This window comes from Pipistrellus kuhlii, unplaced genomic scaffold (assembly GCF_014108245.1).
Source record: "Pipistrellus kuhlii isolate mPipKuh1 unplaced genomic scaffold, mPipKuh1.p scaffold_m20_p_61, whole genome shotgun sequence".
Lineage (NCBI taxonomy): Eukaryota > Metazoa > Chordata > Mammalia > Chiroptera > Vespertilionidae > Pipistrellus > Pipistrellus kuhlii.
This window is the reverse complement of record NW_023425564.1, coordinates 989,091-1,005,777: the sequence shown is the minus strand read 5'-3', so window position 1 is coordinate 1,005,777 and position 16,687 is coordinate 989,091. Positions and strand designations below refer to the sequence as shown.

The following is a 16,687-nucleotide window of genomic DNA, read 5'->3' as shown; positions in this document are numbered from 1 at the left end:
GGTTGGGGACATTGACTCTGGAGTGATGGGAGGGGCTGTGTGCACAGGTGAGCTGCCCTGAGAGGAGTCTCAGGCATGGACTGCGGGTACGGAAAGATTTTGAATTTTTAGAATTCCTGATGGAAAGAGTTTTACTCGTTGTACTGACGACAGCGTGCACCGTGTGGACAGGGGTCCCTGGTGGCCTGTGTCGCCTGCCCGCCCCCGTCCTCCCAGGGCTAACTCCGGTGAACAGAGCCATCGCGGGAGCCGCCGCTCAGGCCGACGGTCACGCTGTGGCCCGGGCTCCGGATCCGTCACCAGGTGGTCCAGTCGCTCAGCACGCCGGGGGCAGGAGCCGGGGGCTGGGCCTGGCGCTGAGGCTTATGTGACATAAAGTCGAATCGCAGGGGGCTTAATCGCGAAGAGTGCAGTGAAGAAAAGGGAAGACATCGGCACGGCACCACTTCACGACATCACCACGGTCCTCCCCTGACGTGTGCACGCGCTCCTCCTGTGCACCGGACACGCATCACACGCGGAACACACAGCTCAGCACCGCCGCCCGCGACGGGCGGGCACACCCTCCGTGCCAGTGTGGCTGCACTGGGACCTGGCGCCGGTCTCCGCCGTGGAGTCCTGTTCCCTGTTAGGACAGCGATCGCAGTAATATGTATAATATGTGATACGTATTTCCTTGTGATATGTATTTTGGAATGTGTTTCTTTAGGAAAACGCAATAAAAGTAGATTTATTGTGTTGATGAGCATGGACTCTAACTCACACTTTAGCTTCTTTTTCCTTGTTAAAGTTTATATGTAAGTTACAGTTTACATTCAGTATTATCTTGTGTTAGTTAGGCGCACAGCATTCTGGTTAACAATCCTGTACTTTATTCCAGCCCCACCAGCACCGCAGGCACAGTGCTGGTACAGTGCCATTGCCTGTATTCCCTGTGCCGCACGCACATTCCCGGGCTGTTCTGCAGCTGCCACCTTGCACTTCTTCATCCTCCACCTTTTATATATATATATATATATATATATATATATATATATATATATACACATATATATATATATATACACACACTTAATAAATCTTTATTGTTCAGATTATTACAATTGTTCCTCTTATTTTATTTTATTTTATTTTATTCCTTTCCCCTCTCTCCCCCCCATCATTGCTCTCCTCCACCAGGTTCCCACCCCATCCTCTGCCCTTTCCCCACTTCCCATTGTCCTCATCCATAGGTGCACAGTTTATGTTCAGTCTCTTCCTACACCCCTGCTCCCCTTTTCCCCAAGAATCATCAGTTCACTCCCCTTCCATACCTCTGATTCTATTATATTCAACAGTTAATATTGTTCATCAGATTTTTAAAATTTCCTTGGTTTTTGGATTCACTTGTTGATAGTTAAGTATTTGTTGTTCATAAATTTTATCTTTATTTACTTTCTCTTCTGAAAGAACCCCCTTCAGCAATTCATATAATTCTGGTTTGGTGGTGATGAACTCCTTTAGCTTTTTTTTTATTAGTGAAGGTCTTTATCTGACTTTCGATTCTGAGTGATAGCTTTGCTGATAGATTATCTTTGGCTGTAGGTTCTTGCTATTCATCACCTTGAGTATTTCTTGCCATTCCCGTCTGGCCTGCATGGTTTCTGTTGAGAAATCAGCTGACAATCGTATAGTTGCTCCTTTATAGGTAACTACCTGCTTTGCTCTTGCTGCTTTTAATATTCTTTCTTTGTCTTTTGCTCTTGGAATTTTAATTACGATGTGTCTTGGTGTGGTCCTCTTTGGATTCCTTTTGTTTGGAGTTTTGTGCGCTTCCTGGACTTGTAAGTCTAATTCTTTCACCAGGTGGGGCAAGTTTTCTGTCACTATTTCTTTCAGTATGTTTTCGATATCTTGCTCTCTCTCATCTTCTGGGACCCCCATAATTCTGATGTTGGTTCGCTTTAAGTTGACCCAGAGGTTTCTTACATTATATTCAATTTTCTGGATTCTCTTGCCTTCTAGCTTCTGTGGAGGAGTGTCTTCTGCTTCTTTATGTTCCAAATCTTTGACTTGATTCTTGCGATCTTCCATTCTGTTTTTAGGACTCTATAATCTTTTTTATTTCAGACAATGTATTCTTTATTTCTTGTTGATCCCTTATCATTTCTTGTTGACTCCTTATTACCATATTTTTCGGACCATAAGACGCACTTTTTCCCCCCAGAAGTGGGGGGAAAAAGTCCCTGCGTCTTATGGTCCAAATATAGCCTACACATATACTTTAAAAAAAAAGTTTTTTTACTTGCCCGGCTCTGTGTGGTCTCTGTGTGCTTGCCCGGCTCTAAAATGGTTCTAAATGCTGCTGTTTACTTTACATGGTTGATTACATGTGTTTATGACTATGATGTTGGGTTTTAATGCACATAAAATATTTTAGGACACTATTTGTTTCAGAATCTTTTTTTCTTCATTTCCCTTCTCTAAAAACTGGTGCGTCTTATGGTCCGGTGCGTCTTATGGTCCGAAAAATACGGTAATTCTAGTTGATCTCTTTTCATATCCTCATAGATCTTATCCATCTTTTCTAGGAAATTCTTGAAAAACCTTATAAGCGTAGATTTGAACTCTATATCCAGTCGCTTTTTGTCCTCCATTTCTTTCGTTTGTGATCTATTTCGTTGTCGCATTTTGCAGTTACAGATGGGATGGGATTTCAGGGTGAGAGCCTACAGCCTCGGCTTCCGTCAGCCCCGCCCTATGCGGGTCCTTCAGTGCTCGCTGCAAAGTGCCTCTGAGAGAAAGGTGCCCTCGATTTTCGCCTGCTACCAAACAGTCTATGCTCTCCCACAATGAGCCCGGTATTGGGGTTCAGTTCAGTTGGAAGTGGAGTTGGAGGTGGCGTTCAGAGCAGACTGGAGCCCCAGTCTCCTTCCTGCCAGGGCAATCCCGGGCACAGCCAACCGTCCCTTCTCTGAGCGCCGCCGGGACCTCCTTTCGCCTCTCCCCGGGGTTCCGCCTTGCAGCCCAGCTCCTTATGGATGAGCCTGGGTCCCCGGGGTCTGGCATAGAACTGGAGTTCAGAGCAGTCAGAACTGGGGCCCAACACAGTCGGAGTTTTATCTCCTTCCCGCTAGGGAACGCCAGCCAGGCACTCGGCCTCCCTCCTCTCCGGCTCCGTCCTCTCTGCGCGCTCCGCGTCTCCGTACCTTGGGCTTTTACAGCTCCTCCGCGCTTCCTTCTGGTTTTCTCCTTGCTTCTCGTTGTAGAATTTCCAGTCAGTCGACTTTCCTGTAGTTCTGGGTAATGTCCATTTTATATTTTAGTTGTATTTTGTTGAAATTGTTGTGTGCGGCTGCGGCTAGGTGTTTACCTGGGTGCAGCCATCTTGGATCCCCATCCTCCACCTTTTATACTCTGCCCCAGCTCTCTCCTCCCGGCAACCACCCGTCTGTCCTCTTTATCAGTGAGTCTGTTTCTATTTTGTTTGTTTATTTTGTTCTTCAGATTCCACATGTAAGTAAAATCTCACAGTCCTTGTCTTCCCTCAGACTTATTTCACTTAGCATAATGCCCTCTGGCAGGTCCTTGCTGTCACAGATGGTGAGATTCTTTCGTCTTATGGCCAAGTAATATTCCACATCTTCGTTATCCGCATGCCTGCTGGCGGACACTGGGGCTGCGGCCATATCTTGGCTATTGTGAGCAGTGCTGCAATGAACATAGGGTGCATAAATTCTTTCAATCAGTGTTTGGGGTCTGGTGTGGTTCAGGGGTTGGGTGTTGACCTATGAAACAGGAGGTCGAGGTTTGATTCCCGGTCAGGGCACATGCCCAGGTTGTGGGCTCAATCTGCGTGCAGGAAGCAGCCTATCAATGAGTCTGTCTCGTCACTGATGTTTCTGTCTCTCCCTCTCCCTTCCTCTCTCGGAAAATCAATAACAACAAGCAAACCATATTCAAATTAGAGATTTGGGTTTCTTCAGACACCTACCCAGAAGTGGAATTGCTGGGTCATAAGGCAGTTCCATTTTTAATTTTTTGAAGAATCTCCGTACTCTTAATGGCGGCACCAATTTGCAATCCCACCCACAGTGCCCAAGGGTCCCCTTTCCTCCACAGGTTCACCAACACTCGTTTCTTGATTTATTGATGACAGCCATTCTGACAGGTGAGAAGTGATACCTCATTGTGGTTTGAATTGCATTTCTCTGATGCTCAGTGACCTTGAACACCGTTTCCTGTGTCTCGGTCCTCTTTAGAGAGGTGTCTGAGCAGGTACCTGCCTGCCTGTTCACTGGCTGGCTTGGCTTGTTGCTACTGAGCTGTGTTCTTTATAAATGTTGGATATAAACTCTCTATGGTAGGGGTGTCGAACTCAATCAGAGAAGGGGCCAAAATCTAAAATCCAGCCTAAATCGCGGGCCGAATGGTTTACTGAACAGTCATAAACTGTCATTGTGATGGAAACGCAGCGGAGTGCAGTGATGACAGCGCGGTGCGGGCCACATTGCAAGGCCTGGCGGGACGGATTTGGCCCGCGGGCCTTGTGTTTGACACATGTGCTCTATGGGATGAATATCTTCTTTCACCTCCTCCCCCAGTAGCTTGCATTTTGCTCTGTTGATGGTTTACTCTGCTGTGCAAAAACTTTTTAATGTGTTTCAGTCCCTTGTATTTATTTTTTCTTTTGCTTCCCTTGCCCCAGGAAATATGTCAAAAAATATTTCTAAGAGAAACGTCAGAGAGTTCACTGCCTCTGTTTTCTGCTGGGATTTTCATGGTTTTACTCTTACCTCTAAGTTTTTAATCCATTTAGTCTGTCTTGTGTACGGTGTGAAATAGTGGTCCAGTTTCATTTTTTGCATGTATCCGCCAATTTTCCCAGCAGCATTTATTAAATAGATTGTCTTTAACCCTTCGTATGCTCTTGCCTCCTTTGTCCTGAATTTATTGATGGTACATGTTAGTTTCTGGGCTCTCTATTCTGTCCCACTGACCTATGCAGCTGACTTCACGCCCCAGTCTGTTGGCATTATGATGACCTTGAAGTATACATTGATATCAGGTAGCATAGTATCTCCAACTTCGTTCTTCTTTCTCACGATTGCTGTGGCTGTTTATTTTATTTTATTTTTTTAGTGTGTGTGTGTGTGTGTGTGTGTGTATGTGTGTGTGGTTCCACAAATTTTTGGATTATTTGCTCTGTAAAAAGACCATTGGTATTTTGACAGAAATTGTGCTGAATCTAAGGATTGCTTTGGGTAATGTGAACATCTCATCTGTGTTAATTCTTCCTGTCTATGAGCATGACGTATGCTTCCATTTATTTGTATCTTCTTCATTTTCTTTCGTCACTGTGTTATACGTTTTCAAGTCCAGGCTTTTTACCTCCTTGTCTTTCCTTAAACTTTAAATCATGCCCCAACTTTCCGCTGAAGGTCAAAGTTAGGTGAGCAACAATCCCGCTCTGAGCCCCGTTCTGCCCGCTGCAACCTCGCTCTGCCGCCCTCTCCGGCTGAGTGTCCGTGCTTTAACTATCTTTCAGGACATACAGGAGCTTCCGGTTGGAAAGTTCTATTAATCTGCTACATTGCTAGGAAGGGTGAGCACAGTGGCTCAGCTTACTGTATGCTGTTAGAAAGAAAGTTACCCAAACTCCACTGTCCGCAGCGGCCAGGCGGGGCGCAATGTGCACAGCCCAGTGCCATCTGGGCCGTGTCCAGGGTGGCATGGGAGGTGTGCTCCACCCCTGCTGCTTACACCAGTGAGCGATCAGGCTCGAATTTGTAAGAGGTGTCAGAACACTGCCCACCAAACAGACCCACGGGGTGACCCGTGTGACCTTCAGAAACTCCGTGAGGTCCAAGGGCGACGGGAGATCTTCATTCCCATGGGAGACCGAGGCTTGCCGCAGGCGCAGGCCACCCGGAAGGTCAGCGTACCTGTGGCTTTTCAGGGGTTTCCAGCCTGTGGCTGTGACAAGGGTCACGGTCACTTCTTACTCAGGACAGAGAAGGCACCAGGGCCTGAATGACGTGTCCCCGCCCCGTTTCAGGAACTTCACTGGGCGAATGTGACCCCTAACATGCTGAGCCACTGCTCCTCCCTCCGTCCCCCCGTGTGGGCACTGACCACGGATGTCCGGCTTTGCTAGGAGGGGATCTCCCTCTCAGGTTCCTGCTTCCTGTCTCAGCTGTCAGGAGCCTCCCTCTGCAGACAGGCCTGAGTTCACAGGGCGGCGGGAGCGTGGGGTGACACTGCGGGTTGTAAGCATTACGCGTGTATCTTGCACAAAGATTTGGTTTCTTTCTTTATTGTTAATTCTCACCCAAGGATGTATTTTTTCCATTCCTTTTCAGAGGGGTGGAGGGAGGGTGGGAATGAGAGAGAGGAAAAAAGAGAGGGAGAGGGTGATGTCAATGTGAGAGAGACACATCAACTGGCTGCCTCCCCAAACAGCCCAGGTGGGGCGGGAGTGGACCCGTGACTCAGGGACATGCCCTGCTTGACTGAGAATTGAACCCTCGACCTTTGGGTGTGCAGTATGATGCTCTAACCACTGTGCAACACCAGCAAGCCTGGTTTCTCTTATGAGTTAATGAAGTATTGTCACTGAGTCATTGCTGTCCGCCCCATCCATGAGGTTTTTTTGGGAAAACACTCTTTTTGAAACCCCAGTAGGCCTGTTCTGCTGGAGTAGGGGCTGGCAGAGGGGTGGGGTGACGGGTGAGAGCTGCGCCCTGGCAGGAAGGGGCCGAGCCTGTGCCTGGGAGGCGGCCTGCGGATCTGGGACACAAGCAGGGCTCGCCCTATTTGAGGTCATCTTTTCAGCACCTGGCCCTTTATTTTGCTTTCCACCTTCAGTTTCTTTTCAAAGATTGCAAATGTAAAGGCTGCAGTGGACAACAGGCCAGGGAAATGATGAGCAGCGGGGTCCCGAGAGGGTGCAGCCTGGGCTCCCAGTGCCTCCCTTTCAGTGGATGGTTACCTGCTGTGTGTGTGTGTGTGTGTGGGTGTGTGTGTGTGCGTGTGTGCGTGCGTGTGTGTCTGTGTGAGGGCCGGTGTGTGTGTGTGTGTGTGTGTGTGTGTACGCGTGAGGGCCGGTGCGTGTGTGTGTGTGTGTGCGTGTGTGTCTGCGTGAGGGCCGGTGCGTGTGTGTGTGTGTGTGAGCGTGTGTGTGTGTGTGCGTGCGCGTGTGTGTCTGCGTGAGGGCCGGTGTGTGTGTGCGCGTGTGTGTCTGCGTGAGGGCCGGTGTGTGTGTGTGTGCGTGTGCGTGTGAGGGCCGGTGTGTGTGTGTGTGTGTGTGTGTGCGTGTGCGTGCGTGTGTGTGAGGGGCGGTGTGTGTGTGTGTGTGAGAGGGGTGGTGTGTGTATGTGTGTGTGTGTGTGTGTGTGAGGGGCGGTGTGTGTGTGTGTGTGTGTGTGTGTGCGCGTGCGCGTGTGTCAGCGTGAGGGCCGGTGTGTGTGTGTGTGTGTGTGTGTGTGTGAGGGGTGGTGTGTGTATGTGTGTGTGTGTGTGTGTGAGGGGCGGGGGGTGTGTGTGTGTGTGTGGGGCGGGGTGTGTGTATGTGTGTGTGTGAGGGGCGGTGTGTGTGTGTGTGTGTGTGTGCGTGCGCGTGTGTCAGCGTGAGGGCCGGTGTGTGTGTGTGTGTGTGTGTGTGTGAGGGGCGGTGTGTGTGTATGGGTGTGAGGGCCAGTGTGTGTGTGTGTGTGTGTGTGTGCGTGTGCGTGTGTGAGGGGCGGTGTGTGTGTATGGGTGTGAGGGGCAGGGTGTGTGTGTGTGTGTGTGTGTGCGCGTGTGTGTGTGTGTTTGTGTGAGGGCCGAGGTGTGTGTGTGTGTGTGTACGCGTGGGTGAGGGGCGGTGTGTGTGTGTGTGTGTGTGAGGGGCGGTGTGTGTGTGTGTGAGGGGTGGTGTGTGTGTGTGTGTGTGTGAGGGGCGGTGTGTGTGTGTGTGTGTGTGTGTGTGTGAGGGGCGGTGTGTGTGTGTGTGGGAGGGGGCGGGGTGTGTGTATGTGTGTGTGTGGGGGGCGGTGTGTGTGTGTGTGTGTGTGTATGTGAGGGGCGGTGTGTGTGTGTGTGGGAGGGGGCGGGGTGTGTGTATGTGTGTGTGTGGGGGGCGGGGTGTGTGTGTGTGTGTGTGAGGGGCGGTGTGTGTGTGTGTGTGTGTGACTGCAGGCATATGGTGGCCCAATGCCAAGAGCTCCCTGTTCTGCAGGCTGTGAGGACTCTGACTTTTCCTGACACCAGGATCCAAGACCAGCTGCGAGCAGCCTGCCTGCGCCCTGAGGCTCGGGCGGGCTGAGGGAGTAAGGGGGGTGAACCTGCTATTTAATAAAGTCACCGCCACCTGCATTATTAGGGTTCGGGGGAGGTTTAGGGGTGCAGTCATGGAGAGCCTAGTAACAACACAGCCTCTGAGGCCTGGCTCCGAGCTGAGACCCTAGTGAGTGCCGTTGGGACCAGGGAGCACTGTTGTGGGGGAAACACGTGGTGGAAAGGGTTCTCGGGGAGCCGGAGCCGCGCGAGAGCTCTGTTCCATGGACTCACCCTGCAGCGAGGCCCAGCTCCCTCAGCCCGGCGTCCTTTCCGGGGCAGCCGGTCCGGTCCCTGCAGCATCAGGCTTGGCAGCCACCGCGGCCGGCACGACGGGCGAATGCAGGGAGCCCACAGGCTGACTCACACACGTCCCCATGCTCATGCCTGCCGTGGCCGCCCACGCGGCACCACCCGCCCGGCGGCGACGGCAGCCAGCTCCTGCCCTCTGTCCCCAGCTTAGCTAGGCTCGTGTCTCGTCCTGCGCAGTCCCCGGGGAGGGGCAGTGCTCGCTGGTGGAGCTGTCCCCCTGGCACCAGGATGGCACCCCTTTGTTCCTTCCGGCAGGAGCGGGCTAATGACAATGGACCTGCCTCAGCGGGCCCTCCCCCGTCAGCGGTCTGCTGAGGGCTGGCTGCAGGTCCTGTGGTCGGGACGTGTGCTGTCCCAGACACGGCTTCTGGGCGTGTCCACGCTGCAGGCTGGGGCAGGGGTTCTGGGGGAGGGCCAGCCTTGTCCGGGGAGGAGAGGGCTCTTTCCTGGGCATGGGGCCATCCGGACTGACGTCACAAACCCGCGTGAAGTCATATCCTGTGTCAGAAAGGGGGTGTCCCTGAAACGGAACACCTTACAGATGCGAGCCAAGTAGAGCACCCAGCAGCTGTCCATCAGCCGGTCCTCAGAGCTGCCCCTCCTCAGGTCTGCCCGCAGCCTGGGGGGGGGGGGGGCTGAGGCCGGGAGTGCAGGCCGGCTTCTCAGGCTATAAATGGGGGGGGGGGGTGCTAGGATGTCAAGTAAGTCTTATTTGCAACATTTCCCGGGGACCTTGAAGATTACATTTAAAAAGAACAATGCCGAAGCCTCAACCACTGAAACAGATTTTGTCCAATCGAAACACACCCTCATTTTATATGCCAGCAAGCAAGCGAGAGCGGAAACAACAGCAAACACAGGAGCAGGGTGTATAACAGGGACTTTCAGGAATGCCAGGTGAGCAAACAGCCACTTCTTGGAATCCTGGCGCGCCAGTTCGCAGCTCTCCTCTGCCAGGAAGCCTCCGAGGCAGCACCGGCTCCCGGCTATTTTTCTTCTCTCTCTCTCTGCAGGGGAGCTGCCGGCTGCCAGGAATCCCGTCCTTCCTGCCCGGCTCCGAGGCCGGTGCGCTGCAAAAGGAGGGTCCGCCCAGCCCACCCCCAGCTCCGAGGGACAGAGAGCGGACAGCCTGGAATGCTGCAGTCCCCAGTCTCCTAAAGTTTTATTATTCTACTTATTTCTGGAAAACAAGCTTTTTACGTATGCATATTTAAATAACTCAGACATTTCAAATAGCATCAGAATATGGGCTCTCCCTCCATATTCGTGCCCACCTCCTCCACGGTGGGTTTTGCAGCTGTTACTCTGACTTCCATCAAGGCTAAGGTGACCAGATGTCCCGCTTTTTAAATCTGTCCCGCGTCCCGTTTTAAAAAAATCGGGACTTTTTTAAAACGCCGCGGGATGCCGGACAAATTGTTAAAAAGCGGGACTCTGGTCACCTTAATCAAGGGGTAGCTTGGATGAGGCCCAGAGAACCCTGTCAGGGCCAGCCCCAGAGGCCAATGGAAAGGGGAGGTGCGGAGAGGAGGGTCAGATCCTCCTGGCGGCCTGTAGATGGCGCCAGGGGAAAGGGACTGGGACTGGAGCCCGGTTCCGGAGGAGGAGCGCACCTGGTGCCGCACATGTGCTTTTCACCCCCACCCCCATCTCCCCCAGCCCCATCTCCCCCACCCCCACTCCCCACGCCCACCTCCATCCCCCCACCCCCACCTCCATCCCCCCACCCCCACTCCCCATTGCTCCCCACCCCAGCCCTGACGCTCCGAACGCCCAGAGGGCTGGGTGGGGCGGGTTACAGGCCGTGGGTGCCAAGGGGCCGTGCAGCGGGTGGACCCACGGGACCAGAGGGCCGGGGCCAGACCCCCGCGCTCCAGGCCACTCGCCCACACTCACCCGGGCACCGCCTGCCCGCCCCTCCCGCCGCGGTGAGAAAGCCGCGATTCTCCTCCTGCCACCGCCACGCAAGGAGCCGGCAAGGAGCGCGTGCGCCGCAGTCTGCTCGCGACCCTGTCCCCAGCACCCAGCACCCAGCCCCGCGGCACCCCGCCCCCAGCACCCAGCACCCAGCCCCGCAGCACCCCGCCCCCAGCACCCAGCCCCGCGGCACCCCGCCCCCAGCACCCAGCCCCGCTGCACCCCGCCCCCAGCACCCAGCCCCGCGGCACCCAGCCCCTAGCCCCGCGGCACCCCGCCCCCAGCACCCAGCCCCCAGCCCCCAGCCCCGCGGCACCCCGCCCCCAGCCCCCAGCCCCGCGGCACCCAGGCCCGCAGCACCAGGGCCGGGGAGCGGCCGGACCCTCCAGCGCCGGGGCTGGGTGGGGACTCGGAGCTCCCGGGTCGCCGCGCTCAGGGCCGGCGGCGGGGCTGCGGCCGGAGCTTTGGAAGCTTAGCGCCGGCGCGGGGGGAGGCGGCTATTTTGAGTTTCGGCTTCACAGTAACAGACTCAAACACTCCAGGTTAAAGAGTTAAGACAAAACTAGAAAGAGAGCAACAAAAATAAACGCAAGACAAATCCTGTGGGTTCTCCAAAGGTGCATTTCAAAACTGCGGAGTCCTCTCGCAAACAGGGTTTTAAATATAACTTTTCCTTTTAAGGACTGAAAAAAGCCGACGAAGCCTGCAGGCGCGGTCTGCCTGGTAACAGCCACAGCGCGCGGCTCCGCGGCTCGGTCCTCCCCCGCGGCCCCCGCGGCCGTCTGGCACGAGCCGCGCCGCCTCATTTGCATCAGAAAGCGGCGCCGACCAATGGGCTCGCAGCCCCGCCGCCGCCTCATTTGCATCAGAAAGCAGCGCCAACCAATGGGCGCGCAGCTCCGCGCCAGCTGGCGGCGCCGGGGCCTTTATAAGCGCGCGCCGCGGCTGCCAGCGGACTCGCTCGCGCGCCAGCGGGCTGCCCAGTTCCCTCCGCTCCGTGCCGCCCCCGCGCCGCCTCTCCGCGTGGATATCGCCGCTCCGTGCACCCACCTCCGCTCCCTCCGCTCCGTGCGCCGCCTCTCCGCGTGGACACTGCCGCTCCCCGCCGCCCCGCTCCGCACCATGACTCTGGAGGAGACCCGCGGCCAGGACACGGTTCCTGAAAGCACAGCCAGGTAGGTGGGCGCCGATGCCGGACGTCTGTGAGCGCGGGAGCCTCGTCCCGCCTGCCTTGGCCGCCGCTGGCCGGGGAGCCGACGAGCCCGGGGCCGGGGAGCCGCTGCGCGGGAAGCCGGGGAGCCCGGGGCCGGGGAGCCCGCGGGCCGGGGAGCCGCTGTCCCGGGCGCCGGGCGGGTACGTCGCGGGCTCTCGGTGCGTCCCGCGCTCACGGCTCCGCTCTTCCAGGATGCAGGGCGCCGGGAAGGCGCTGCACGAGCTGCTGCTGTCGGCGCAGCGCCAGGGCTGCCTCACCGCCGGCGTGTACGAGTCCGCCAAGGTCCTCAACGTGTGAGTGCGCGGGGCCGGGGCGGGCAGCGGGCCGCGCAGGCTGGGAGCGGGCGGCGGCGGGGAGACGCGGGGACCCCGGGCTCTGCCCTGACCGCACCGCCCTCCTTCCCCGCGCAGCGACCCCGACAACGTGACCTTCTGCGTGCTGGCCGCGGACGCGGAAGATGAGGGCGACGTGGCGCTGCAGATCCACTTCACGCTGATCCAGGCCTTCTGCTGCGAGAACCACATTGACATCGTGCGCGTGGGCGACCTGCAGCGCCTGGCGGCCATCGTGGGCGGCGAGGCGGGCGCGCCCGGGGACCTTCACTGCATCCTCATCTCCGTGAGTGTCCCCCGGCTCCCGCTCCCCCCATCCCCGGGCTCCTCCGCCCCGGGCTCCCTCATCCCCGGGCTCCCCCGCCCCGCGCTGACTGTGCGCGCGCTCCCCCCGCAGAACCCGCATGAGGACGCGTGGAAGGACCCCGCGCTGGAGAAGCTCAGCCTGTTCTGCGAGGAGAGCCGCGGCGTGAACGACTGGGTGCCCAGCGTCACCCTCCCCGAGTGAGCGCCTGCGGCGCGGTCTGATCGATGCGGAGGCGCCCTCGGAGGGCGGAGGGCCTGGAGTGAGGGCAGCGTGGAGACCGGCCCGGGGCCTGGAGAGCCAGAGGAGGCGGCGCCCTCCGGAGGGCCCGCAGGCGGCGGGCGGCCTGGCCCGGAGCCCGGAGCCCGGGACAGTACAAGTGCGGGAGCTGCGCCCCGGAGGCCGGAGGCGGACTTGGCTGGAGCTGGAAGGACGGAGCGGCCGGGCAGTGACTCAGCAGCCCGATCCGGGGAGGAAGCGGGGGAGAGGCAGGCCAGGGGCCTGGACTGCAACAGCCGCCGGAGCCCTGGCTGGCCCAGCAGTCTGTGCTGCTGCTTCCAAAGGGACCGATGCTTCGTTTTCTAAAGGATTATGCTGCTGCAGCTGTGACTGTTGCAATAAACTCCCTGAAACACAGCACTCTCTTTATTGAGGGCGGGTCCCTCCTGAGGGGAGATGGTCTGCAGGTGCAGATACTGCACAGCTCACGGAGCTGGAGGCACCTGTTCCCACCTCTTGCCTGGTCTGAGGTACAGGCCCCGGGGAGCGGGAGGTGGAGAAGGGGAGGCTGCCCAGAGTTAGGGCAGGACGTGAGACCAGCTCCTGCTTTTCTCCTTTTAGGAAGGTTTTTAAATGTGCAAGATGGGAGCATGCTTGAGATAAGACATCAGTGGCACAGCTAAAAGCTGGCTATCCAAGCTGATAACGGCAGCCTCCTGTCCCCTCCCCCTCCCCCTCCCCCCACTTCCCTTAGACAGCTGCTTATCTGAACAGCTTGGAGGGCAGGCAGCCTTCCCACACAGTGAGCTTTGCCTTGTGCCCAGAAACAGCCCTTTGTGGTCCCTAAGGCTGGCGGCAGACAGCTGTCAGGAACCTTTCCTCTTAAAGGCATGGCCAGCAGTGTCACCACGGTATTAGCTCTCAGTGTGACAGGGAGGCTGCACGTAAGCATGAGTCATCGTTTTGTCATGGCTGCGACAGAAAAAAGATCTGAGCAAAGCGGGAAGGCATCGTCTGCACAAGTAGGCGTGAACAAGTCTCCTCTGCCGTCTGCTATTCCGGGCTCTGCCCACCTGGAGGACTGCTGCGGCCCAGTGCCACGGGAGACGTGGAGGAAAGGATTTAAATCTTTTCAGCAAAGGCCTACTTCAGAAGGACCCCGGGGAATGTCCCAAGTGACCCTGTCTTACTAGACATGTGGGCTGGTGGCCTCTGCCTGACAGCGTGCTGGCGACGCTGCAGGCCACGAGCCCCCTGGGTGGGGGTGGGGTGGGGTGCGGGTGCTGCTTTTCTAAGAAGGAGAGCTCATGGCGTAGAGCAGGTCCAGGTGGCGGTTTTGCCTTGTTGGGTTCTGCTTTTTACATTTTCTCCAAATCATGGGAGCATTCGTAGTGCAACAGGCCTCTACGAGTGTTTCTCCCGGAATGAAAGCAGCATGTCTCACATCAGCGCTTAAAAACGCTTCTCCTGTAAGACAACGCCCACTGGACAGCTCCGCTGGGTTTCCCTGGCTGCAGCAGACCTTTGAGGTGGCCGTGCCCTCGGTGAGCTGTAGCAGACACCTGTGGGCGTCAGTCCTCCATGTGGCCCCTTCCGCGAGTGTATTTAGCAGGAGATTGCCCCGAGCAGGCGGGCAGACCTTCCCGCTGGCTGAGCCACCCCAGTTCAGTGGGAAGCCCTTAAGAAACAGCTTCAGCCCTCACCAGTTTGGCTCAGTGGGTAGAGCGTCCGCCTGCGGACTCAAGGGTCCCCAGTTCGATTCCGGTCAGGGGCATGTACCTTGATTTCGGGCACATCCCCAGTAGGAGGTGTGCAGGAGGCAGCTGATGTTTCTCGCTCATCGATGTTTCTAACTCTATCCCTCTCCCTTCCTTTCTGTAAAAAATCAATAAAAAAAAAAATATATATATATATATATAAAGGAAACGACTTCACAGATTAGAATTTATAGCAAGGCCACCCCATGGGGCCCCAGGGGCTAGGAGAATGTGAGGGGAAAGTGTGTGCTGGGACACTGCCAGCCCCAAAGGTTGTGCTTCCGTGTTCTGTATGAATGGGTGTTGGATGCTATTGAAATGAAATATCTCAGGAGGAATGTACAAAAATGCACGGTGCTCACAAATACATCACTGCATTCATACTCTGACAACCTGAAGTATGGCACACATAAGCTGATTATCACATGCCTGTTGAGTCGAGCCTGTGGCCTGCTGGGCACAGTCCTCTGCGTCTAGAAAATGCCGAACTGACGTTAATGCCAACGATACTTAACAGTGACTGGCAGCGGCTGCTGAGGGTCACAGACCCAAAGCAGATGCGCATTTGAGATGCTGTCCGGTCCCAGGGCCCAGCACTTCCCCTGCTGCCACACCTCCCAGCGCCAGCCGCTGGCATCGGGGGAAGGCTACCTTCTAAGATAACTTTGGAAGTTTATCCGAGATTTTGCCTTCATTGCAGGCATTCCTCTGTTTGTATCCATTTATTCATTCACTGTGTGAAACAAGTGAGGGAAAGAGGCTGGCACATTCTGGTGTCTCCCTCTCTCCTCCTTTTCCCTGGGGGCACACACTTAAACACATGCAACGCCATCACACACAGCTCCCAGGCCCGCACACCTCATGGGGGTGACCCCAAAGGCCAAAGGGAACGTCCTTCGTCAGCCGCAGGGAGACCTGCTTGCTTAAGTGAGCAGTGCGGCAGGCCCGGTGCGGCCGAGGGCACGGAGGCCGGTGGAGCTGGCAGGCGGGATGCCCACTGCCCTGACCCGCCTTCCATGCCTGTGCTTGGACAGAGGAGTCCTGGTCTTTGGAAGGAGCCCGTGTTTTAGTCTAGGTCAAGCTTGCCTTCTTTAACTGATAGAAAAGGAATGCTGGACAGTGTACTTCTCTTGGCCAGTGGAGTGTGCGTGTAAACAGCGCCCGAGGCCACTCTCCAGGCACCGGGGAGGCCGCGGCACCTGCCGCTGAAGGCGAGGGCTGCCGGCTGCGGCTGGATCGGGAGCAAGTGGCTGTGGGAGCAACTGGAAACACCCAGCGGTGCAGGATCCCACCCTCAGCAGCAAAGGTCTCAGCCCGAGTGAGCTGGGCTGGGGAGGAAGGCACGGCCCTGGGCCTGGCCTTGGGGTGGGATAGGTGGATGGTTCGTTCGTTTGTTCATTCATTCACTCATTCATTCATTCCTTCACTCATCTCCTCATCGCTGCTTTCATGTTCCGTGGACATTTTCTGTTCGGCATTTCCCAGGAGGGGCTCCAGCAGAGGAGGAGCCGGGGGTCTGAGGTGCTGTGCGGGCGGGCAGGGCTGCAGCCGCCCACAGCGCTCACCCAGGGAAGGGCGATGGGGACACAGCAGCACCGTTCCCCATGTGGGTAGATGATGTGATGAGAACCACAGACCACCTAACCAGTCACACTGGCATCGCAGGCCGCGAGGCATTCTCACTCCGCCTCCCCCTCTCCCATCTGTTTTTTTCTTCTGGTGTCTCTCCAGTCCACCTCTCTGGCTGTGACCACCTGTTTCTTCCCAAACACATGTAGTGACCTCCCACTTCTCACCAAGTTATGCCCCCCCCCCCCATCTCATTCCTTTGCTCCCCTTGCCCTTCTCTCCTTTCCTCTTTCCCTCCCCGTTTTCCTCTCTCCTTTACCTTTCCTTCCCCTCCAAATTATTGACCTCCTGCCTGCCCAGGCCCTGACGGCGAGCCATGCTCTCCCCGTGCTGTGACGGCTCCCTAGCCTGGCATCTGGCTCTCTCCCTCCTCAGCTCTCCCGCCCTGCTGTTCAATCCCCGGTCACCCAAGCCCATGGCTCTGTCCCCCTCCCCGTCCACTGCTCAGGCCCTGATCTCTTGGAGGTTAAGCCTGAAGTGCACACGCCCTGGACCAGAGCCCAGTGGAAGTGTGTCCTGTGTCCTTCTAGGAGCCAGGGTCCTTGCTCTGAAGTGGGCTTGGCACACAGGGCAGGGCTGTGGGCACCAGGCAGTGAGACTTGCCTGCCTGGCGTGTCTCCACCTTAGGCAAATGTGGGGTCCACAGTTAGGTCTCCCGGACACTCTCAGGGCCCCATCAGCCTCCGTGACTCCTGCTTTCCTTCCTTTC

At 56.4% G+C, this 16,687-nt stretch overlaps 1 protein-coding gene across 2 annotated transcripts; it reads left to right on the top strand.

Annotated features, from left to right (window-relative positions):
• The first annotated feature begins 11,489 nt into the window (after nt 1–11,489).
• GADD45G (growth arrest and DNA damage inducible gamma) lies at nt 11,490–12,630 on the top strand. Of its 2 annotated transcripts, XM_036420096.2 has the most exons (5): nt 11,490–11,562; nt 11,628–11,699; nt 11,929–12,030; nt 12,148–12,355; nt 12,467–12,630. In XM_036420096.2, exons 2-5 carry the CDS (start codon nt 11,647–11,649, stop codon nt 12,575–12,577), a joined length of 474 nt encoding a protein of 157 aa, XP_036275989.1. In that variant the 5' UTR covers nt 11,490–11,562; nt 11,628–11,646; the 3' UTR covers nt 12,578–12,630. The 2 variants fall into 2 exon arrangements, with proteins under 2 accessions (XP_036275989.1, XP_036275988.1); XM_036420095.2 differs by having other exon boundaries at nt 11,541–11,699.
• Nucleotides 12,631–16,687: the final 4,057 nt, after the last annotated feature.

Bases quoted from the DNA above. Each gene is read 5' to 3' on its own strand.
- GADD45G (XM_036420096.2), top strand. From the start codon at position 11,647: ATGACTCTGGAGGAGACCCGCGGCCAGGACACGGTTCCTGAAAGCACA. The intron at 11,700-11,928 runs GTAGGTGGGCGC...CCGCTCTTCCAG, and splicing joins GTTCCTGAAAGCACAGCCAG to GATGCAGGGCGCCGGGAAGG. The intron at 12,356-12,466 runs GTGAGTGTCCCC...CTCCCCCCGCAG, and splicing joins TTCACTGCATCCTCATCTCC to AACCCGCATGAGGACGCGTG.